Here is an 18,620-nt window from a genome sequence, read left to right as displayed (position 1 = left end):
AAAAAAAGAATGAGTTGCTCAGGTGAATATAATTAGTGTAGGGCCCTTTTAAAACAAAATTACAAACTAATACTGTACTATTTTTCATCGCTATTATGCTTAATTGTTCTTGAATCAAACTCTATTTATTTCAATTTTGTACAAATTTTATTTTCCTCTTTTTAAGAGGGGAACTGAGGAACAATTGTTCATGGAAGTGTAATTAAGTATAGCAGTAGGCAACAGCTGCCTCAGTAGTACACATTATTTTGAACAGATTATTTGAACACAAGCAAAACTGCATCACACGGACACACAAAAATCGACAAATTTGGTTATTGCACGAAAGGTTACACCACTCATATTTTCATCTAATAATTGCTTCTTCGAAACTTCAAATACCACGTGTGCCTTTTCTACGCGCGTGTCAAAGCCCATCAAAAGAGTGAATTGCGCATGCGTAGATCGGGGGATCAATAATTTAACTGAGTGCACCAAAACCAAAATAAGCAAAGCTCGCCGAGTATTATCAAAAGAGAGCGGCACGCCACCTCTTTACCGCTGTAGAAACAACTAACGAATTTTTCGGAATAAATATAGTATAAATTCTCTGTATCAACTTAAAAATATCGTTAAAATGTCCTTTACGTACGCAACTTTGAGAGGATTTAATCCTGATCTAAAATGTTTTTTGAGGCAATAATGGCACTTGCGGCGCATAAATAATTTCAAATTTGAGTCATTTTTAGACGGTCCTTATTTTCATCGGAAATCCCTCTGCAGTGGAACTCCATCTGAAAGAAGATTAAAATTAAATAAAAATATTTGCCATCAAATTAAAACCTAAAGATAACAAATGGGCAACAAACCAGCTTGAATTTTTGCAGTCGTTTTAAGCTCTTCCTGTCATCGTGTTTATTATTCTAATCCCTGCTGCAATTTTCCAAACAAAGCTGAGAAATGCACATTTTTAGTAATTTTTTTTAAATTAACATAGCTTATATATACCAAAATCCGTTATCTTGAGCACCAATTAAGTCGCAATCAACGCAATTTTTAAAACAAACTGCAGTCTCCGTCAGAGCGTCTTCTGCAAAATTAATTTCATTAGAATATATATTCAACGAGGATGGATTGTTACTCACTTTAAACACTCTGCATTTGTTTTATTCTCATGCCTGTATCTGCTAACTTCTGCTATAAATAAGACGCTGCACGGTTTTCCATCCAAAGAAGTCTTTAGGTCTTCCGTAACCTTTACGAGAGCTTCTTTCCAGCTGAACCCTTCTTTGTCAAAGTCTATTGCTTTAACACAAACCATTCCACTATTTAACAGTGATTTGATTTCGTCTCGAATGTGCTGCGTGGGTTCTCTTGCTTTTTCTGCCTCGAATCCTTGCCTAAACAGCTTCCACACCTCGGCAGTTCCATCCTCGCAGTATTCATTTAAGAAGGACACGAAGGCCTTGCTCAGGTGGCAGTCCAAAGCCAATTTTTCCAACAGCTCCTCCTTGTTATTAGGGGTGTAGCTGAAATCCTTTAGTAATTTGTCTCCGGCCTCTTTGTAAATCTTCTTCCTTTCGCTTTCGGACATGCTGGCTCTGCTGTTGTCCTCCGATCAGCTGGGGGCCGCGTTGCAGCAAACGTCATAGTGGTGAAGCCCTTTTGCTTCAGCAGATGGGGCAAAAGAGTTTTGCGGCTGCGCCGGTGAATATCAAAGCAGCAGTCGCTTCGATTTGGCGGGCTAATTATTGTCAGACTTGCAAAGCTAATATTAAGCACGTGCAAAATTATGTTAAGTGTTAAAATTTTTCTAAAGCAGACTAATAATTAATTTAGTCTTTTTTAATCCAGCTGCCTGTTATTTTATGGTTTCACTCCATTACGCGGTCGTGTCTGCTGAGACCTGGAATTTAATAGTTTGAATTAATAATTTTTACTTAAACGATGCTGCTCTCATAATTTTTTAGCTGAGATAAACAAACTCATAATACGAATTTAATATTACTTTAGTTTTTACTTTTCCACACAATAGATTTTTAGGAAGTAATATTTGAGGTGAAAAATAAACTGATATAATTAACCAGCCCGTTGGCTCGCATTGTTAAGGCACTCTCAGGAGTGTCAAAGCAATGTGAGGTATTTGAGCAGTTCGGAGATCTAATACTGGCTACCCAATGTCAGAGATGGCAAAAAGTGGTTACTTTAGTGACTCGAATTGCTCAACGGGCTGGGAGGCGCACCGGCGCCGACTCGCTACTTGCTGGTTTGCACCTTTCCAGCATGCGTGATTTGGCTTCACGGGACGAATGTCTAGCGTTTCAATGCAGTCCTCGGTGCAGAGGCAAGTGGCCCTTCGGTTGGCTGGGTCCCTGTGCGGCCTGGTGCGCCCATGTTATCCGTTCGCGGTGTTATTGGGACCCGGGTTTCAGCATTCGTGCTAGTGCAGTGCGCGCCCTTCCCGGTCCTCGGACGGACAAGGATAAAAAGAGCAAAAAAAAAAAAAAAATAATGTGGATTTTAAATTTTCCACTTAAGCCTCTTTCATCAAATTAGTACTAGCAGTTTGCACTCAGATAATTTCAAAACTAAAAATATTAAATAGTCAAATAGAGGTCGTTAAGTTAACATTTAATTTTTATAGGCCATCAATTTTGATTGTTTTTACACAAAAGAGTTTACTCACATCTCTGTTAGGAGGGTTTGGACGAGCTCCTCAAGGCGCTGCAAACGGTCCGGAATAGCTTTATTCTGCTCTTCAATTTTTTCTGAGGCTTCTACTGCTTTCCTGCGCTCTTCATTTTTACTAATCACTTGCAATGCATCTCTGACAATTGTGTTGAAAGTGTTGCAAATTTTCCGAATTGGTAGAGGCAGTATTTGGCACCCACAAAAAAGCCTGAAAACGCTGCTCTTACTCAAGAGCCGCACATCAGGAATGACTTGGTTGTTTTTATGCAGCAAAACAGTCACTGAATTGTTGTGCCCAGCGAGCAGATTGTTGATCAGGAGTATTTTCTTGCTTATCCATCTAGCAAACGATCTGAACACTGAAGGACAGTTGTCTCCTTCGTGATAGGTCATCAGGAGGGTAGATTCAATGTCGTGGAAAAATTTCGCTTGTGACTTGCAGAATATGAGTTCAGCGTCATTTTTTATCTGCTGCGTGTCGCTGACTGCTAGACCGTTTAGAAGATTCACCATGACAATTGAGATAAAAAAGAGGAATGCGATGAAAATCAGGTGGCTGGTGATAGAAACGTGGTCAAATTCGATTTCCCCTGCTTCAAATTCGCCCGAAATCATGACGACCGTCTTGAAAATTGAGTCGTATATGGTGTTGAAAAAGGTTTTGCACTTTTTCGACTCGTCGTCCTTGTTTTCGCAAAAGGGGAAAATGATGTAGAAGGAAAATCCGAAAGCCAAAATCATCAAAAAGTACCACAGAAGGAATTTGACGAAGTTGCGAGCCACTTGGAGGAACATGTGAATGTAATTAGCGAGTCGTGGGTGGCGGCTCATGAGGAGAAACATTTCCAGCGAGATGAGTAGCGTAAGGGCGGAGGCGAGTGCTTTGCTGAACGGTACGACCAGTAGTAAAAATGTCAGCAGGATGATGATCACCTCGAGCCAATTTTCCCAGTTACAGATGTATTTTGTGGTGAGGAAAAGGGCCTGGGAAAGCTCCCTGAGAGCTAGGAAAAATGTCAACATGCCTGTGGTCAGTTGAAACAAGTGATGGTGATCGTTGTGAAAATATTTTCCTCCAGCAGCGTGGCTCGCGTTGGAGAGTTTCGTGCCCTCGCCGTCAAAATGCTTCAGGTCTACGCTGAAGACAAAGGCAATGAAAGAAAGTGCGAACGCCAAGTAAAAGCTACAGTTGAGCCAGTAAAACCAGTAGAGGCGCTGCCACTTGAGTTGCAGGAAGGCCCTGATCACAGGGTGCTGCAGAAGGCGTGAGTGGAGAGAAGAGTCCGCCAACATTCTCAGCGGCTCCATTTCCGATTGAATTTCGTATTCCCTCGCTTTTGTCTTGTTTTCGTCCTTAGGAACGGCCTGGTAGATAATAATAGAGGTCTCTTTATCCGCGCTTCTCTCTGTCTTTTCGCGCGGAACATCGAGAAAACGGAGGTCGAAAACAATTCCGTAGTCTTTCAGAGGCTCCGTACGTGTGATCTGTCTGTCCAAATGTTCTTCAATCAACTCTGGCTGGACGTGGTAAAAAGCGGGCAGGTCGAAATCATCTTTAATGAATATATTGGCGTCATTTTTAAGCAGGAGAATCACCACGTCATTTAAGTACAGCACGGCAGCAATGTGAAGAACGGTCAAGCCATTATGGTCCTTGGCATTTATCCACTTTACAAAATCCACATTTTCTTGCTCCCTCGCGGCATTAATCAAAAACTCCACCACATTGACGCTTGGACATTCAGAAAGCACTGCTTTATGGAGAACGGTTTGCTTTAGGTCGTCCAACGGCGTTACGTTCAGCTTTATTTGTGACTCCTTTATGATGGTAAAGTATTCCTCTCCTGCATCGAGGGCACAATAAAATGCAGTATTTGGATCGGCATTCCTCGCAATAAGACTCTTAGCCATATTGGGGAGTCGGTTCCGTATGGCATACTGCAGCAATGTGTATTCTCCTTTGCACAGCTCGTCTAATTGCAGATTTGATTTATTGTCTTCTAGCCATTTGCTGAATATCTGCTCTTTGCCCTTCTGTGAATTTTCCAACTCCGAAACCAATTGTTCCATGCGATCTTCGCCCAGTTCAGTACTTCCAGCGTAATCTTTCACCCAGTCTTCGTGGTAGGCCGCTATTAATTGCCTGGCTGTATCGTCTCCAATTTGAATGTTAATGTTAGCATTGTTTTTAAGGAAAAATTCGACTAACTTCCAAAGCCCATGCTTTGCTGCCAAGTGAACAGCAGTATATTTGTTAGTCACATTGTCTCTGACGTGGACGCTTGCGGGATCAATTCCTGTTAATGTCTCGATGAGATTTAGGGCATCCTCTTCACTGGTAGCGTCGCTTTTTCTTTTCACTGCCCCGCGCACGACCCGGATGATAGTGGTTTCACCATTTAAACTCCGCACCTTTACGTTCGCGGGGTGTTTTGGGTGCCTGATTAGAGCACTGCATAGTTGGAAGTAACCATTTCCTGCTGCTTGGTGAACTGGAAAGGGTGCTTTGCTGCCGTGAGCGTCGTGCTTTTCCAGTAGTTTTGTGGCAAATTTGCAACGAGTTTCTTCCTGGAAAAAAATCAATCAATTTTTATGTTCACGTCTCCATTCTAGAAGTGGCTTAATATTTTATTTTAATTATTATATTAAGAGGTCTCAGCCAGCTACACCGTGAGAGCTGGCCAATTTTGGGTCACGTGGTCAGCCGCCAGCCGCCGTGGCTTTGGATAAGCAGTCCCAGCCGCGCCAGCCCGCGGTAAAAAATTCGAAAGAATTGAAAAGTGCTTGAAATGAAAATGGTATCTGGCCCTTCGGGCCGGTATGCACTTTCAAACTTTTAAATATTAATTATTAAAAATTTGTTAGCCACCGCCACCGCCTAATTTCACGCGGCTGAGACCTCTTGTTATATTGCTGTAAAAATACGAACCTCAATGTTTTTTGCGTCGCAAATAACGCGTAGAATATGAACAGGATTTAAATTATGAGCGTTCTCCAAGAAATTGCAAAATTCAATTTCGCTACCGCTGTTCATCAGATCTATCAATTTCTCGGTATCCATCTTATTTGTTGTCATTATTCTATCTGAAATTAAAGAAGATCATTATTATGATCGATTTCTGTAGTATATAGTTACTAGTTAAGTGGGAAAAGGAAGTGGTTTTCTCCACGCGTTCGCTTATCTTTAATACGATATAGTGTGTTGCTAGAAAAACTTAGTGTTGTACGATACTATCCAAAAGAATTTAAGGTGACTAAAATTGATATATGCCCAATGACACTTAATTTATTACTTTTAATTTCAACAGAGCATTATTAATCAATTTGGACAATGCGCATTCTGACTTTCCTTTTGTTGAATATTTTATTTTGTTTCCCCAAGAAATCGTAATAAATGCTTAACAGAAAAAAGAAACAGAGGTGGTAAGAGCTCTCTCTGCGAACATCTGTCTTTTAAATCAGATTTATAAAGACTGATTTTATATTATAAAATGCCAAGATTAATTTTCTTAAGTTGAAAGATAGCAAGAAGCTGTTGAACACTACTTACATTTGGGGCTGAAAATCGGACTTTCTTGGATGCGTATTATCGGGAGCGTCGTAAGAGTTACACACACTTTATTGATCCTCTTTTCACCTGTCCTACGTGGGATAAAAGGTGTGTTGCGTCTGCTCCGCTAGACTCCTCTCTGCTCTTTGTGCTACCAGGTAACATTAGGCGAGGCAGCAGGGCGGCCAATCGCGCGCCGCCAGTGACGTTTCGCATGTGTTGTAGTGACTCACTTCCCGGACGAAACAATAGATACAATTCAGGAACTTTATTTTTACTTTTCAATGTTCATTTGAAAATTTCATTTCCAATATTCTAATTCAGGTTAATTTTTAAACGTGAATGGTGAAACTTAAATAAAGGAAAAGCAATATTCTGCAATCTGGGCGTATCTCATTGTGAATATAGCATAACTGTAAGTTCACATGGTGTTAAGTATTGTACATATTAACTTGCATGAATTCGCACGGATGTTTCATGATAAAATATAAATTTTTCAAAACAAATTAAAAAAAGACTCAGAAAAATAAACGCCTTTTTACAGCGAATATTTTAATTTTCAGTTTGATGATAAAAATGATTTTATACATATTATTTTTTATGCTTGAGGGGCTGTCAAGTAAACACCAAAAAATAAAATGCAATGCTCATAAGACTTTATTATTTTTATTAAATTATACAGCAGAAGGAACTCTTTTGATTCATGGGTAATTTTTGTACAAAGCTTTGTGCAAATTTACAAGCGTGGAGTATTTTCGTGTTGGTTTAACAATAATGACACTAACCCTCAGTGTGTTAACAATGCTAAGAGGTATCTGGGGTTTAGTATTAACCTGTGAAGCAACCGGTGAAAAGAATGTTGCGTAGAATTATCTAATCAGGGGTATCATAAAACAAAATAAAAAAGGGTTGATGATTTTAGTGTTCCCCGTAATCAAAATATAACTATGCAACTATCCAAAATATCATCTACAAGATTTTTTTATTTTCACTGTTAAAAAACATTTTATGCGTTTGTAGAAAGACACGTTTAGAAGAGGGTGAGTGAAGCATTTCTGGTAAACAACGTGACGAGACTTAATCCCAGGAAGCAAAATTTAATTGAGCCTATATTAATTGATTAAAAACATTCCAATTCATTTTAAAACTTAAGTAAAAAATTAATTACAAAATATTTTCATATCTATTTAGATACGACAAATCACTTTCAGACATCAAGCAAACACAATGAGACCTTTAATGTCAGTTAAAATAATATCGAACCACAATATATTTGATTTATTTGTACGATTTTTCGGATAGATCAATAAAATTCTAATTGCATAAAAACTATAGGCCATTAAATCATCTTTTAGTGACCCTCCATCAGCGTTGCTGAGAGTCATTCACCTGAGTGGTTATCATCTTTTAATGCACCTCGTTTTGAGCTCACAGCCGGCCAGAGCCAAACTAATTGAAAGTCGGCACAACACATTGATATTTCCTCTGCATAACAATCACTACTTGAGTGCGTTGGATGGCTTTTGATGTCAATTATACGTGTCTCAAAACAAAGCGTCTGGTGTTAGTGTGTTTGAAGTCAGTAAAATATTAATTTTTTATTTTAACAGTAGGTGCTTCAAAAATTTTATGCGTTCGTCTTACCATAATTTTTTAGAACAAGCTGCAGCTCCTCGCAAAGCGCTTTCTGAAACGGAAACGTTGAATCATATTATGATATGACAACTCTTTGAAATTTATACAGGATTTTTTCACTTGAAATTTTATGACTGGATTACCTAAGAGTCATTCCGGGTGGTTTGTTTTCCTTCCTATAGTCGCTGACCTCTGCTCTGAAGGCGTCGAGACAGGGTTTTTCAGGAAAATTAGTTCTTAAATCAGTGGTCATCTTCTTAAAAAATTCGCACCAACTAACGTCCTCATTGTCAAAATCTTTTGCTTCCATGTCAAGCACTCGGACTCCTCCTTGATTCAAAATTGTTTGAAGTCTCTGGCGAATCTCTTCCGAGGGTTCATGCGTCCCTTTCCTCAACAGCTCCCATGCCTCCGAAGGGCCGTCACCGCAGTTCTGCTTGACAAAGGACCTGAAGGCGTCGCTCAGGTCGCCGTCCGCGGCCAGTTCGTCGAGGAAACTCGTGCTGGTGTCATCGCTCCATTCCTCCAGCTTCGAGTCCCCCGCCTGCTTGTATATCTTTTTTCTTTCGGCAGCGGACATGGCTGTCTATGCCCTTTGAGGCCCACCGAGCTTTGTTTTGCTCGATGTCGCTGCTGCTGACGGCACGAGACGGTAAAGTTGCGAGCTAGCAGAACCCGCGGCTGCGCCTTCCAAATTTCTGAATCCACTGGCACTCTGATTTGGCGGTAAAAGGGGTGTCTCCGGTGTGCCCCTTAGAGTAGTCGTGTTTATTGTTCTTCTTAAAAAATATTGCTTGAAAACTCGTAGTCTATTTATTATAATTACCGGCAGCTGGTAGCGTGCTGGTTGATGGCCCCTCCATCACTTCCGGACAAAATTCCCATCGGATAAACGCGAGACCTCTATTATCAGTGCGTAGATTTACATGCAGAAACGGTAGGACTTAGGATAATGAAGGATATAAATTTAATTGTTCGCTGGTTTCTGACGCAACAGCGTCTGGACGAGTTCTTCAAGGCGCTGAAGACGTGCGGATACCTCATTTTCGCGCTCTTCATTTTTGTTAACAATTAAAAGAGCGTCTCTGACGATGGTGTTGTATTTGTTGCATATTCTTCGCACTCCAGATGGGAACATTTTGCAAGCGCAAAACAGCATGCAAATTTCGTTGTCCTTGTACAAACGAACGTCGGGCTTGACTTCGTTGTTTTTATTTAGCAAAACTGTTACTGTATTTTCTTGTTTTGCTAGAAGGTTGTCAATTAGAAGAATTTTCTTGCTCATCCAACGCGCAAATGATCTTAGCGCCGCGGGGCAGCGGCCTCCCTCGCGGTAGGTCATTAAAAGGGTTGTTTCAATGTCGTGGAAAAATTTCGCTTGAGACTTGCAGAATATCAGTTCGGCGTCGTTTTTTATCTGCTGCGTGTCGCTGACTGCCAAACCGTTGAGCAGGTTAACCATGACGATTGAAATGAAAAAGAGGAACGCGATGAAAATTAGGTGGCTCACGATGGAAACGTGGTCAAACTTCAAATCGCCGGATTCATACTCGCCGGAAATCATTATAACTGTCTTGAAAATTGAATAAGGGATGGTATTGAAAAATATTTTGCAGCCATCCTCTGGGTTTCCTTTGCAGTGTGGGAAGAGTATATAAAAGGAAAATCCAAACGCCAGAATCATCAAAAAGTACCACGAAAGAAACTTCACAAAGTTTCGGGCTACTTGGAAAAACATGTGGATGTAATTTGCGAGTCGCGGATACCGGCTCATCAGGAGAAACATTTCCAGGCAGATTAGAAGCGAAAGCGCGGAGGCAAGGGCCTTGCTGAACGGTGCAATCAGCAGTAAAAATGTTAGCAGGATGATGAGCACTTCGAGCCAGTTCTCCCAATTCAATAAGTATTTTTCTGTGAGGAACAGAGCTTGTGAGAGTTCTCTCAGGGCTAAGAAAAAGGTCAATACAGCGGTGGTCATTTGAAATAGATGGTGGTGTTTAAAGTAAAGATTTTCATCGTCGTTTTTGTCACTTAAACTGGTTGAATTAAAAGCGCCATCGCTGTCGATTTTCTTCAAGTCGATGCTGAAGACAAATGCGAAGAAAGATATCACGAAGATGAGGTAAAAAATGCAGTTGAGCCAATAAAACCAGTAAAGGCGCTGCCACTTGAGCTGCAGGAAGACTCTAACAACGGGATGCTGCAGTAATGAGTTGTGAATGGGCGATTCCGCAAGCATAATAAGAGGCTCCATTTCAGGGTATATTGTTTCGTTTTTGAATTGCTCTCTTTTGTTTTCATCTTTTTCAACTGGGTGGTATATTTCTTTACCACCCTTCTTTTGCTCCTCATTTGTCTTGTGTATTCCGCGGGGAATGTTGAGGAAGCCCAGGTCAAAAATAACTCCGTAATTTTCATCATTTAGTGAGGCAGTGAGCTGTATCTGTTCGTTGAGATGCTCTTCGATCTGCTCTGGCCGAATGTGGTAGAAGGCGGGCAGATCGAAATTGTTGCAAACAAACATATTCGCCTTATTTCGCAGTAGAGTTGCGATCACATCTTTTAAATGGCGTTTAGATGCGAGGTGAAGGGCGGTGCACCCGTTGTAATCCCTCGCGTTAATCCACAAGTCAAAGTCCTCTATTTGTTGCCTCTTGGCCTCTTTGAGCAAGAAATCGATCACGCTCACGGTGGGTTTTTCAGACAGCACTGCCTTGTGAAGGACAGTGTGCTTTGAGTCGCCCTGAGCCAGTTGCATAATATCCAGCTTGAACTTGGACTCCTTCAATATGTCCAAGTACTGCTCGCCCGCCATCAGAGCAAGAATGAACGCAGGATTCGGATTTGCCCCTCTTTCGATGAGCTCGCGGGCCATTGCAGGTAATCGGTTTTTAATGGCGCACTCCAAAAAGGTATATCTTCCTTTGCAGGGATCGTTGACCCTGAGACTCGATTCGTTGTCTTTCATCCAGTTTTGAAAAATCTCCTCTTTGTTGGTGTTTCTGTTATTTTCCAGTTGGGAAATCAGCACATCCCTGCTGTCCTCGCCCTTGGTCGTGTCTCCTTTGTAATTTTTCTCCCACTCTGGGTTGAAATCCTCTATAAACTGCCTGGCCGTTTCGTTCCCAATTTCCACGTCGATGTTCACTCCTTGTTCGAGAAAAAATTCCACCAGTTGCCATAATTGATTTTTCGCTGCCAAGTGAACCGGCGTGAATTTGTTGGACACGTTGTCCCTGACGTGAATGCTGCAGTTCTTATCCACCAGGAGTTTGATGCATTTAAGAGCGTTTTCCTCACTCTTCGGGTCTTTTTCCTTCCTCTCTACTGCACCTCGAACTGCAGAGTTAATAGCCGTTTCGCCATAATAATTGACAACGGTGACGTCAGCAGGGTGTTTTGGGTGATTAATAAGGGTGGCCAGTAAGATTGCTCGGCCCTTTTCCGCTGCCAAGTGAATGGGAATGGGACTTACAATTCCATGAGCGTCAAATTTTTCCAGTAGGTTTGTTGCAAACGTCGCAAGCGTTTCCTCCTAAAAGCGAGACAGAGCTTATTAGAATTCAACGCAATGATGGAGCCGTAGAGACAAAAAAGAATTTTTCTTTGTTCTTTTGTAACTAGAATATTCTGATTTCATTAACAAGTAAATAAAACTCGCATTTTAACATTTCTAAAACGTCAATATGATTAATGAATGAATAATTTATTAAACGCAGTACTATGCGTATAACACTAAGCCTACAATCGTTTGAGTCAATTTTTACAACTCTTTGCTGCTTCTCTTAAACTAACTTTTTTTGTTAAACATTTCAAAATATGATAATTTTCACATCTTTTTCCACAAAAACTACTTTATTGGGGTTCATAATGATACATCTAATTGACACAGAACAAAAAATAATTATATCCATATGGCATGGAAATCGACGAGTAAATACATGTATAATCCTCAAAATTTGGTCCCCTCCAGTAACCATTTAACATTGTTTCATGCTGATAGAATTTATCACAAATCAAAAGTCTATTTTAATAAATTAAATATTAAAAAATTAATTTTTTCTCGTGACTTACCTTGACGCTGTCGGAGTTGCAGATTTGGCGCAGAAGATAATTAGGATCGAAGTCGGTTGTTGTTTTCAATATTCTGTTGAATTCTGTTGTATCACCCTTTCGCATTAAATCCTCCAATTTTTCATCAATCATTTTTCCTACCTGTAAAAATGTATCTTTATTTATGTGCCCCTAAACTAAAATCAAAATGCGCAGTTGTTTGTCATCCCATTTTTATCTACTAAACAAAGTTAAACCTTCAAAATAGTAAGCTCTGTGTGAATCGCTCTTTTCATATATATTTCTTTGCAGGTGCTCTTGTGTGCTTATTTTAGCAGTTGTACGCTTAATCCAGTTATCTTAACGTGTGCAGTTCCTACACGCACAGAAGCCGCAATCGTCAACTCTCCAAGGCGTATTTATTTTAAAACAAACAGAACAAATACCCCTCTCTAAAGCAATGCAATATCTGCAGCAACGAAAAGCAGGGCATATATATGACAAAGGTGAGCAACAAATGAACATTTAAGCAGAATATTCAGAGGCTACTTACTTATCAGTCTTCCAGGGTTTTTCTGTGCGAGTTGATCAGCGAATGGCCGTCGCGTGTATGGCAATTTTTAAAACGCGTCGCCAGAGTCGCTTTCACAATATCGATCCACTTTTTTCCTCCTGTCCCTTTTGCGGGTGAAAAATGTTTTGCATGCGCTGCCGCCGTATGGAAGTTGCTCTGCACTCCCATTACATTAGGCATAGCAGCAGGGAGGCCAATCGCTCTATGGCAACTAGTGGCACACAACCAAAACGGATCTGGAACAACTCTGTTTTTATTTTTTCCACCCAGTCTGATGGGAAGAAAATTATGTCAAGAAAATCTGAGCTTAGCTACTCTCAAAACCGGCTCTCTTAATTTTTCCACTTTTTTTCTATTCTGCTTTATTTCGACGCCATGTGAAAAGACGGCAGCGTGTAAAAATAAATATTTTATTAAAATTGGGTGTTTATATCTCGACAGTTCTTTAAATTTAATCTATGCATATTAGACTGTCTTGCTCAAAATGTAATCGTTTTGCTCCCGCAATGAATAAAAGACATAGGTATATTGTAAATTTTTGACAAGTTTTAACTATCAAAAAATGAGAGGAAGCACAACAAACATATAATTTAATTTCTTTCTGAGTCTGCTTGACTAGTAGGGGTTTCCTGCAATGAACATTCTTTAAAAATTATTTTCTGCTGCTTCCTGTGTTACTGTAAACTGAATTATACGAAGTATGCAACTTCTAGTCATAAGAGTTTCGCAGGTTGCATAACTACCTCTTTTTGTAAGTTTTGTCAATAGAGTTCATTTTAAGCCTTTGTCATAAATTGCATTTGGAAGCTTATAAATATACACGAAAATCTGTAGTCAAAATTGAAAGGAATAAAAAATAAAATAAATAAACAATTACAAATTGGTTTACATCTCTATAATATCTCTATTTCACAGTATAATTTTTGTGAATTCGGTTTCAGTGATTTTTCATAGGACCTTTTAAAATGGAATTATTGAAATAGAGCAAAATTGTCGCTACCAAAGTTTTTTACGAGTCCAATTGAAATTAAAGACCGGCTATAGGAAGTGTTCATTTTTTTTAAATTTGCACATTAAACATGCTTTGCATTTTCCGATTTCTTAATTATGCTGACTAGTTCAGCAACCTGCAACTGCATTTGCTCAATCTTTGCCTCCAAAGAAGCGATGGTGGACGCCTGTTGGTCGACAGGAGGTGCCGACGAAATTTTCAGAGCTTCCTCCACTATGGCTAACCACTCGATCCTGCGGAACTTTTTCAACGATTCCGGCACAAACTTAGAAAACCAGCTGACCTGGCTCGAGTCTGGTTCCATCTTGTTGTCAAAGTCCAAATACCAGACGAGCTTGTTGTCCACCAGAAAATTGCCGAGCAAGCGAATCTTGCGGTCCACAAAACTACAGCAGCACCTGGGCAGAGCTTGAAGGGCCGAGCCCAGCAGAAGGGACTCGATGTCGGCGTAGAGTTCAACCTTGGCCGCAATCAGGCCCACTTCGGCCTCTTGTCTGATGGCGGCAATGTCACTGACCGCAAGGCCTGTCACCAGGTTCACCAGGCAGATCGGCACAAAAAGTACAAAGGCCAGGAAAAGAAGATAGCCCAAAAGGTTGGTGTTCAGGTTGTCAGCCTCCATCTCTCCAGTTAACATGATAACTGTTTTGAAAACGGACCCGCCGAGAGTTGAGAAAAACCTGAAAAAATAAATAAAATAAGGAGCCTAAATGAAATAAATAATTCCTCACGTGTTGTCTGCGTCATCTTGATAGAGGACGAAAAAAGAAAAAGCAAATGCGAAGATGAGGAAGCTGAAGAGGAAGAAAAGACCCGCAAAGTTGCGAGACACTCGGAGGTACATGTCGATGTAAGTGGCGAATCGCGGGTGCGTGCCAATCAAAAGGGCCAACTCGACATAGGCGCAAATGACGGTGGCCGTAGCCACGTACCGACGTGGCCACGGCTCAATGATTTCGCCGGCTGTTAGCAACACCACTGACAGAACAATCAGCACCAGCTTCAGCACGTTTTCAAAATTGTTCAAGTATCTTTTTATAGAGACGCAAGCCTCCAACACTTCACCAAAGACAAAAACACCTGAAATATAAATTAAATTATTCTCTGAGTCATTTCAAATTTTAAAAAAAGTACCTAATAGTCCGACACTGATCCATCTGACGTACTGTGTACTCTGCAGCGCGGTGGCCTGAACGACGTGATAAATGTAGACAGAAAGTGCTGTTGCGAACAGAAAATAAGCAAAAAACTTGCAATAAAAGAAGGGCTTCAGTCTCTGCCACTTGAGATGCAGGAAGGACGTGAGCAGTGGGTGGCTGAGCAGCGGTCTGTGCGCCTTTGATCTTCCCAGCAGCAGCATCGGCTGCATTTCGCCGCCCGTGAGTCTTTTACTCCGTAAAAACTGGTAATAGAGCTCCAGACTGTGGTTCCTGGCAGCCAGGCCTTTTTGGCTCACGAATCCGTCCAAGTGGGCCCGCAGCTCGTCGACGCCCACGTGCAGAAAGCCAGGCTCGTTATGTTGGTTGCAAACGAACACGTCGCATCCAGCACGCAGCAAGAGGCGCGTCAGGTCGCGTTGCGGGCTCTTGGCCGCGTAGTGCAGCGCTGTGTTGCCGCGGAAGTCAACGTTGTCCAAGTCCAGTCCGTGCCTACTCTCCAGAAGCAAAGCGATGCACCTCAGGTATTTGCTGGGTGCGCTGCTCGAGCAAGCTGAAAGCACGGCTAAATGGAGCGGACTCCTCTGCCACAAAGGGTGATCGCATCTGAAAAGACACGATTGAAAATCTGTATCAATTGTAGGAGCTATTAGGCTGACAAGTAATCAAAATATTAAAATTTTAATTTTTTTAACTATAATTTTTAAGAAATTAATATTTATTTTCTTTAGTATTTATTTATTTATATTTATTAGTAATTTGTCCTCAAAGTCTTTTACTCTTTTAATTTACTCATTTTCTTTTCCAATATTTACAGCGTTGTATGTTGGCATATTTTGTTAATTAAAACGAAAAAACACAGACCAAAAGTGTGGAGTGCAGTAGATTTATATTTTTTTCGCGCTATATTATTTAAAACTAAAATAAAAGTGGAATCGGTTCCAAAATATGATTGAAATTGAAATTTCTTGCATTAAAACAATAAGCACCGTCATAACACTCCAATTTCCTTTTTTCGTTACACGTATTGCAAGGTTAATCTTACCTGTTGAGGACAACAGTTCCGGTCTCGAGTAGAGTCTGCAGCACGTCTGCATGACCGAGTTTTGCCGCCATGACGACTGGAGGCTCGTAGGCAAAGTCGTTGGGATCGGCGCCGCGGTGCAGGAGGAGTTGGACGGCCCTGAGACAGCCGTAACTGCAGGCCATTTTCAAGCAATTTTGCATCTCCACCTTGGATACTTCGCCGTCGTCGACAGATTCCATCATCTGCAGAAACTCGTCCTCCCTGCGGTCCCTGAGGCAGGCGAGCAAAATCTGGAGAGTACTAACGACCTGGCTCTCTGACCTGCGCGTCGGCAGGTTGTTCCACTGACGCCCGCTGTCCCTGAAATTACTGGTTTGAAAATCAGAGGACTCGGTCAAAGAAAATTGCTATACTTGGGAATTTCAGAGTTATTTCAGGTAGCATATAGTTTGTAAATTATAAATGATTTTTTGGCAATTTTAGTTATTTCATAGCAAAAAATACAGTTTTGGGATATTTTTGCAACATTTATTTGCTTTAAAATAACGGGGAAGAGATTATTTTCTGAGTGTCTAATGGTTCATAATTTTCAAAATTTACAAATTATATTTTTGTTTATCCTTAAATATTGATAGTTTTATTTAAACCCTTTTGGAAGGCAAAATACGATATTTAAAGTAAAAAACAATTAAATTTTGTGTAGTAAAAATATTTACAGCGTAAATATAACTATGCTCGAGATAAATATTAATGTTTTACACCATTAAAATTAAAATTTGTCCTCAGTGTAACTGATTAGTATTATTTCTACAATAGTTAATGTTCACTTTTAAATGGTGAATAATTGTTTTTAGCCAGAAAGATACGTTGTCAGCTAGAGCTAAGGAATAAATTGGTACTTTTTTGGAATCCTCAATTTTAAAAATGGCCACCTGAAGATGATCTCCCTGGCGGTTTCTCCGTCGATGCGCAGGTCCAGGTTTGGATTCCTCGTCAGCACAAGGTCGACAAAGTCCCAGAGGCCAAATCTGGCGGCCAAGTGGACCGCAGTAAGGCCGGCGCCGTCGCAAGCGTCTACGTCGAGGCCTGGCGCCGCCAGCACCTCGCGCAGGCACTTGACCTCGCGGGCCCTTGTCCACGTAATCTTGGCGGCGCTGCAGTTGCGCACTAATACATGCAGGGCCGTCTCGTCGGCCGGGAACGCCGTCCGCACGTTCGGCCCGCAGCCGTTCTCCAGCAGCTCCTGCACCACCTTGAAGTGTCCGTGGCAGGCGGCAACGTGCAGCGGGCCCTCGCCGCTGTCCGGATGGCAAACCGTCGGGTCGGCGCCACGCCGCAGCAGGCTTGCCACGAGCTTGTGGTTGCCCTGCGAAGAATCGGATTAGTATTTCTGCGAGAGGTGAGCTGCGATTGGCTAACTGTTCGGCTGGCCCAGTAGAGGTCGAGGGTGCGTTCGGTCAGCTCCCTGATGTTCTTGGCGGGACCCATAAGCAGCTTTTGCTGGCGATCCCTGCGCTTCGGGCGGCTGCCAAAGTACCCTTGTCCCATCGTTTCGTCTTTCCTGCACGCAGAGGAGTCGGATGCGTCGTACACTGGATAACTGAAAGCAGATACGTGCTTGCTCGTGGGGGAGAGAGGTGTTAAATAAATATTGTGCTCATGCTGATAAGTTGAGCAAACAAAGCCGGCTACATAACTTTAGCACAATCAAGACCAATTAGGAACCAGGAATATGTCGGTCTAATTCACCTCAAGTGTAAATAATAAAATTCCGTTCGCTGGAGCCCTAATTCAAGGCACGAACTCACTTATTAAAGGGTATGAAGGCAAAAAATGGTGAAAAGAGAATGGGATTTTTGGTGTTTTATTATCTTATGAATGAATTGAGCAACTTCTTCCTTCTACACAAAAATATTATTTCTCAACGATAAAAAAACTATCGCTTCCTTGTTATCTTCAACGATAAAAATTTGAGACAACGCGCGCTTACTGTTAAAATTACGGAAATTTAGAATAGCCACGACTTTTGGGACCAGCAATTAATTTTCTTTGCAAAAATCATAAATAATCTTTTTCAACCAGCACCCCAACTAGGACAGAATGTTTCGGTTATTCAAAACCTCATTAGCATAAACTAAACGGAGTGCATCAGATAAAGTAAACTAAAATAAAAATCGACGTTCCCATTGTTTACCTCTCGCAGTTTTAGGCAAAGTCACAATATTTGTATCACAGCTATGAATATAATAGATATTGATTTTTTGCTCACCCAGTCCTCATTTGCACTGGAAGGATGAGTCACAAACGTGGCCAGTAAGTCTCATCTCATGAACATATTTTATATTTCTTATAGCTACGAAAGATTACTTTTCTTTTTGAAATGTAGTTGTTGCGGGGTGGCTGCGAATGTAGGAAAGGAAATAAACTGCTCTGTTTGACTTCTAGAGACTGACTATTTTATTTCACACTCCGCGCACTCTCTGCGTGCACACATTCATGAAATATCTCAGTGAATACTTGAGATATATCACTTTTTTCATGACCGTCACCATCATATTGAAAATGAAAAAATTTATTTTGCGGCTCAGCTTTATTTTCCTAGTACTGTTTGCCATTTCTTCCTTTTAAATCTTCATATTTAATGTATGCAATTTGAGGTTAATGTATAAACAATGAGGGGTTGAAATTATATAGACCGATGAATTCAGATGAAGAATTTTGTCGATGAAATAATGGTTTACAGTTGCAATCCAATCGGACACAAATAAAACACCAGAACTCAAATTGTTTTACAATTAAAAGTGACAAATTCTCTTGCTAACTTACAGTTTGGACACCCCCCCCCCCCCCCCTTTGAATTGGGTTCTGCACTGCACTATTAAACGACCCGCGTCAACACAGAGTGGGTGACAGGCGAAAACTGAATTCTTATTTTAAAATCA

At 41.0% G+C, this 18,620-nt stretch overlaps 3 protein-coding genes across 3 annotated transcripts; all 3 read right to left on the bottom strand.

Moving 5' to 3' along the window:
* Positions 1-124: 124 nt before the first annotated feature.
* Positions 125-6,432, bottom strand: LOC135942947 (transient receptor potential cation channel protein painless-like). The gene is made up of 7 exons (XM_065489305.1): positions 6,221-6,432; positions 5,600-5,754; positions 2,666-5,238; positions 1,125-1,885; positions 988-1,069; positions 849-932; positions 125-773 (listed from the first exon to the last, which is right to left on the bottom strand). The coding sequence occupies exons 2-4, from the start codon at positions 5,744-5,746 to the stop codon at positions 1,846-1,848; spliced, it is 2,760 nt and encodes a 919-aa protein (XP_065345377.1). The 5' UTR covers positions 5,747-5,754; positions 6,221-6,432; the 3' UTR covers positions 125-773; positions 849-932; positions 988-1,069; positions 1,125-1,845.
* A 1,999-nt stretch (positions 6,433-8,431) lies between these two features.
* LOC135944521 (transient receptor potential cation channel protein painless-like) lies at positions 8,432-12,721 on the bottom strand. The gene is made up of 3 exons (XM_065491529.1): positions 12,462-12,721; positions 11,930-12,070; positions 8,432-11,390 (listed from the first exon to the last, which is right to left on the bottom strand). The coding sequence occupies exons 2-3, from the start codon at positions 12,059-12,061 to the stop codon at positions 8,823-8,825; spliced, it is 2,700 nt and encodes an 899-aa protein (XP_065347601.1). The 5' UTR covers positions 12,062-12,070; positions 12,462-12,721; the 3' UTR covers positions 8,432-8,822.
* Positions 12,722-13,374: 653 nt separating this feature from the next.
* Positions 13,375-17,985, bottom strand: LOC135944523 (transient receptor potential cation channel protein painless-like). Its single transcript, XM_065491536.1, has 7 exons — positions 17,948-17,985; positions 17,098-17,278; positions 16,611-17,044; positions 15,697-16,038; positions 14,629-15,257; positions 14,226-14,574; positions 13,375-14,174 (listed from the first exon to the last, which is right to left on the bottom strand). The coding sequence occupies exons 1-7, from the start codon at positions 17,956-17,958 to the stop codon at positions 13,556-13,558; spliced, it is 2,565 nt and encodes an 854-aa protein (XP_065347608.1). The 5' UTR covers positions 17,959-17,985; the 3' UTR covers positions 13,375-13,555.
* Between the last annotated feature and the right edge of the window lie 635 nt (positions 17,986-18,620).

Source organism: Cloeon dipterum, chromosome 4 (assembly GCF_949628265.1).
Source record: "Cloeon dipterum chromosome 4, ieCloDipt1.1, whole genome shotgun sequence".
Classification (NCBI taxonomy): Eukaryota; Metazoa; Arthropoda; class Insecta; order Ephemeroptera; family Baetidae; genus Cloeon; species Cloeon dipterum.
The sequence above is the reverse complement of the archived record's forward strand: the minus strand, read 5'-3'. Positions and strand labels throughout refer to the sequence as shown.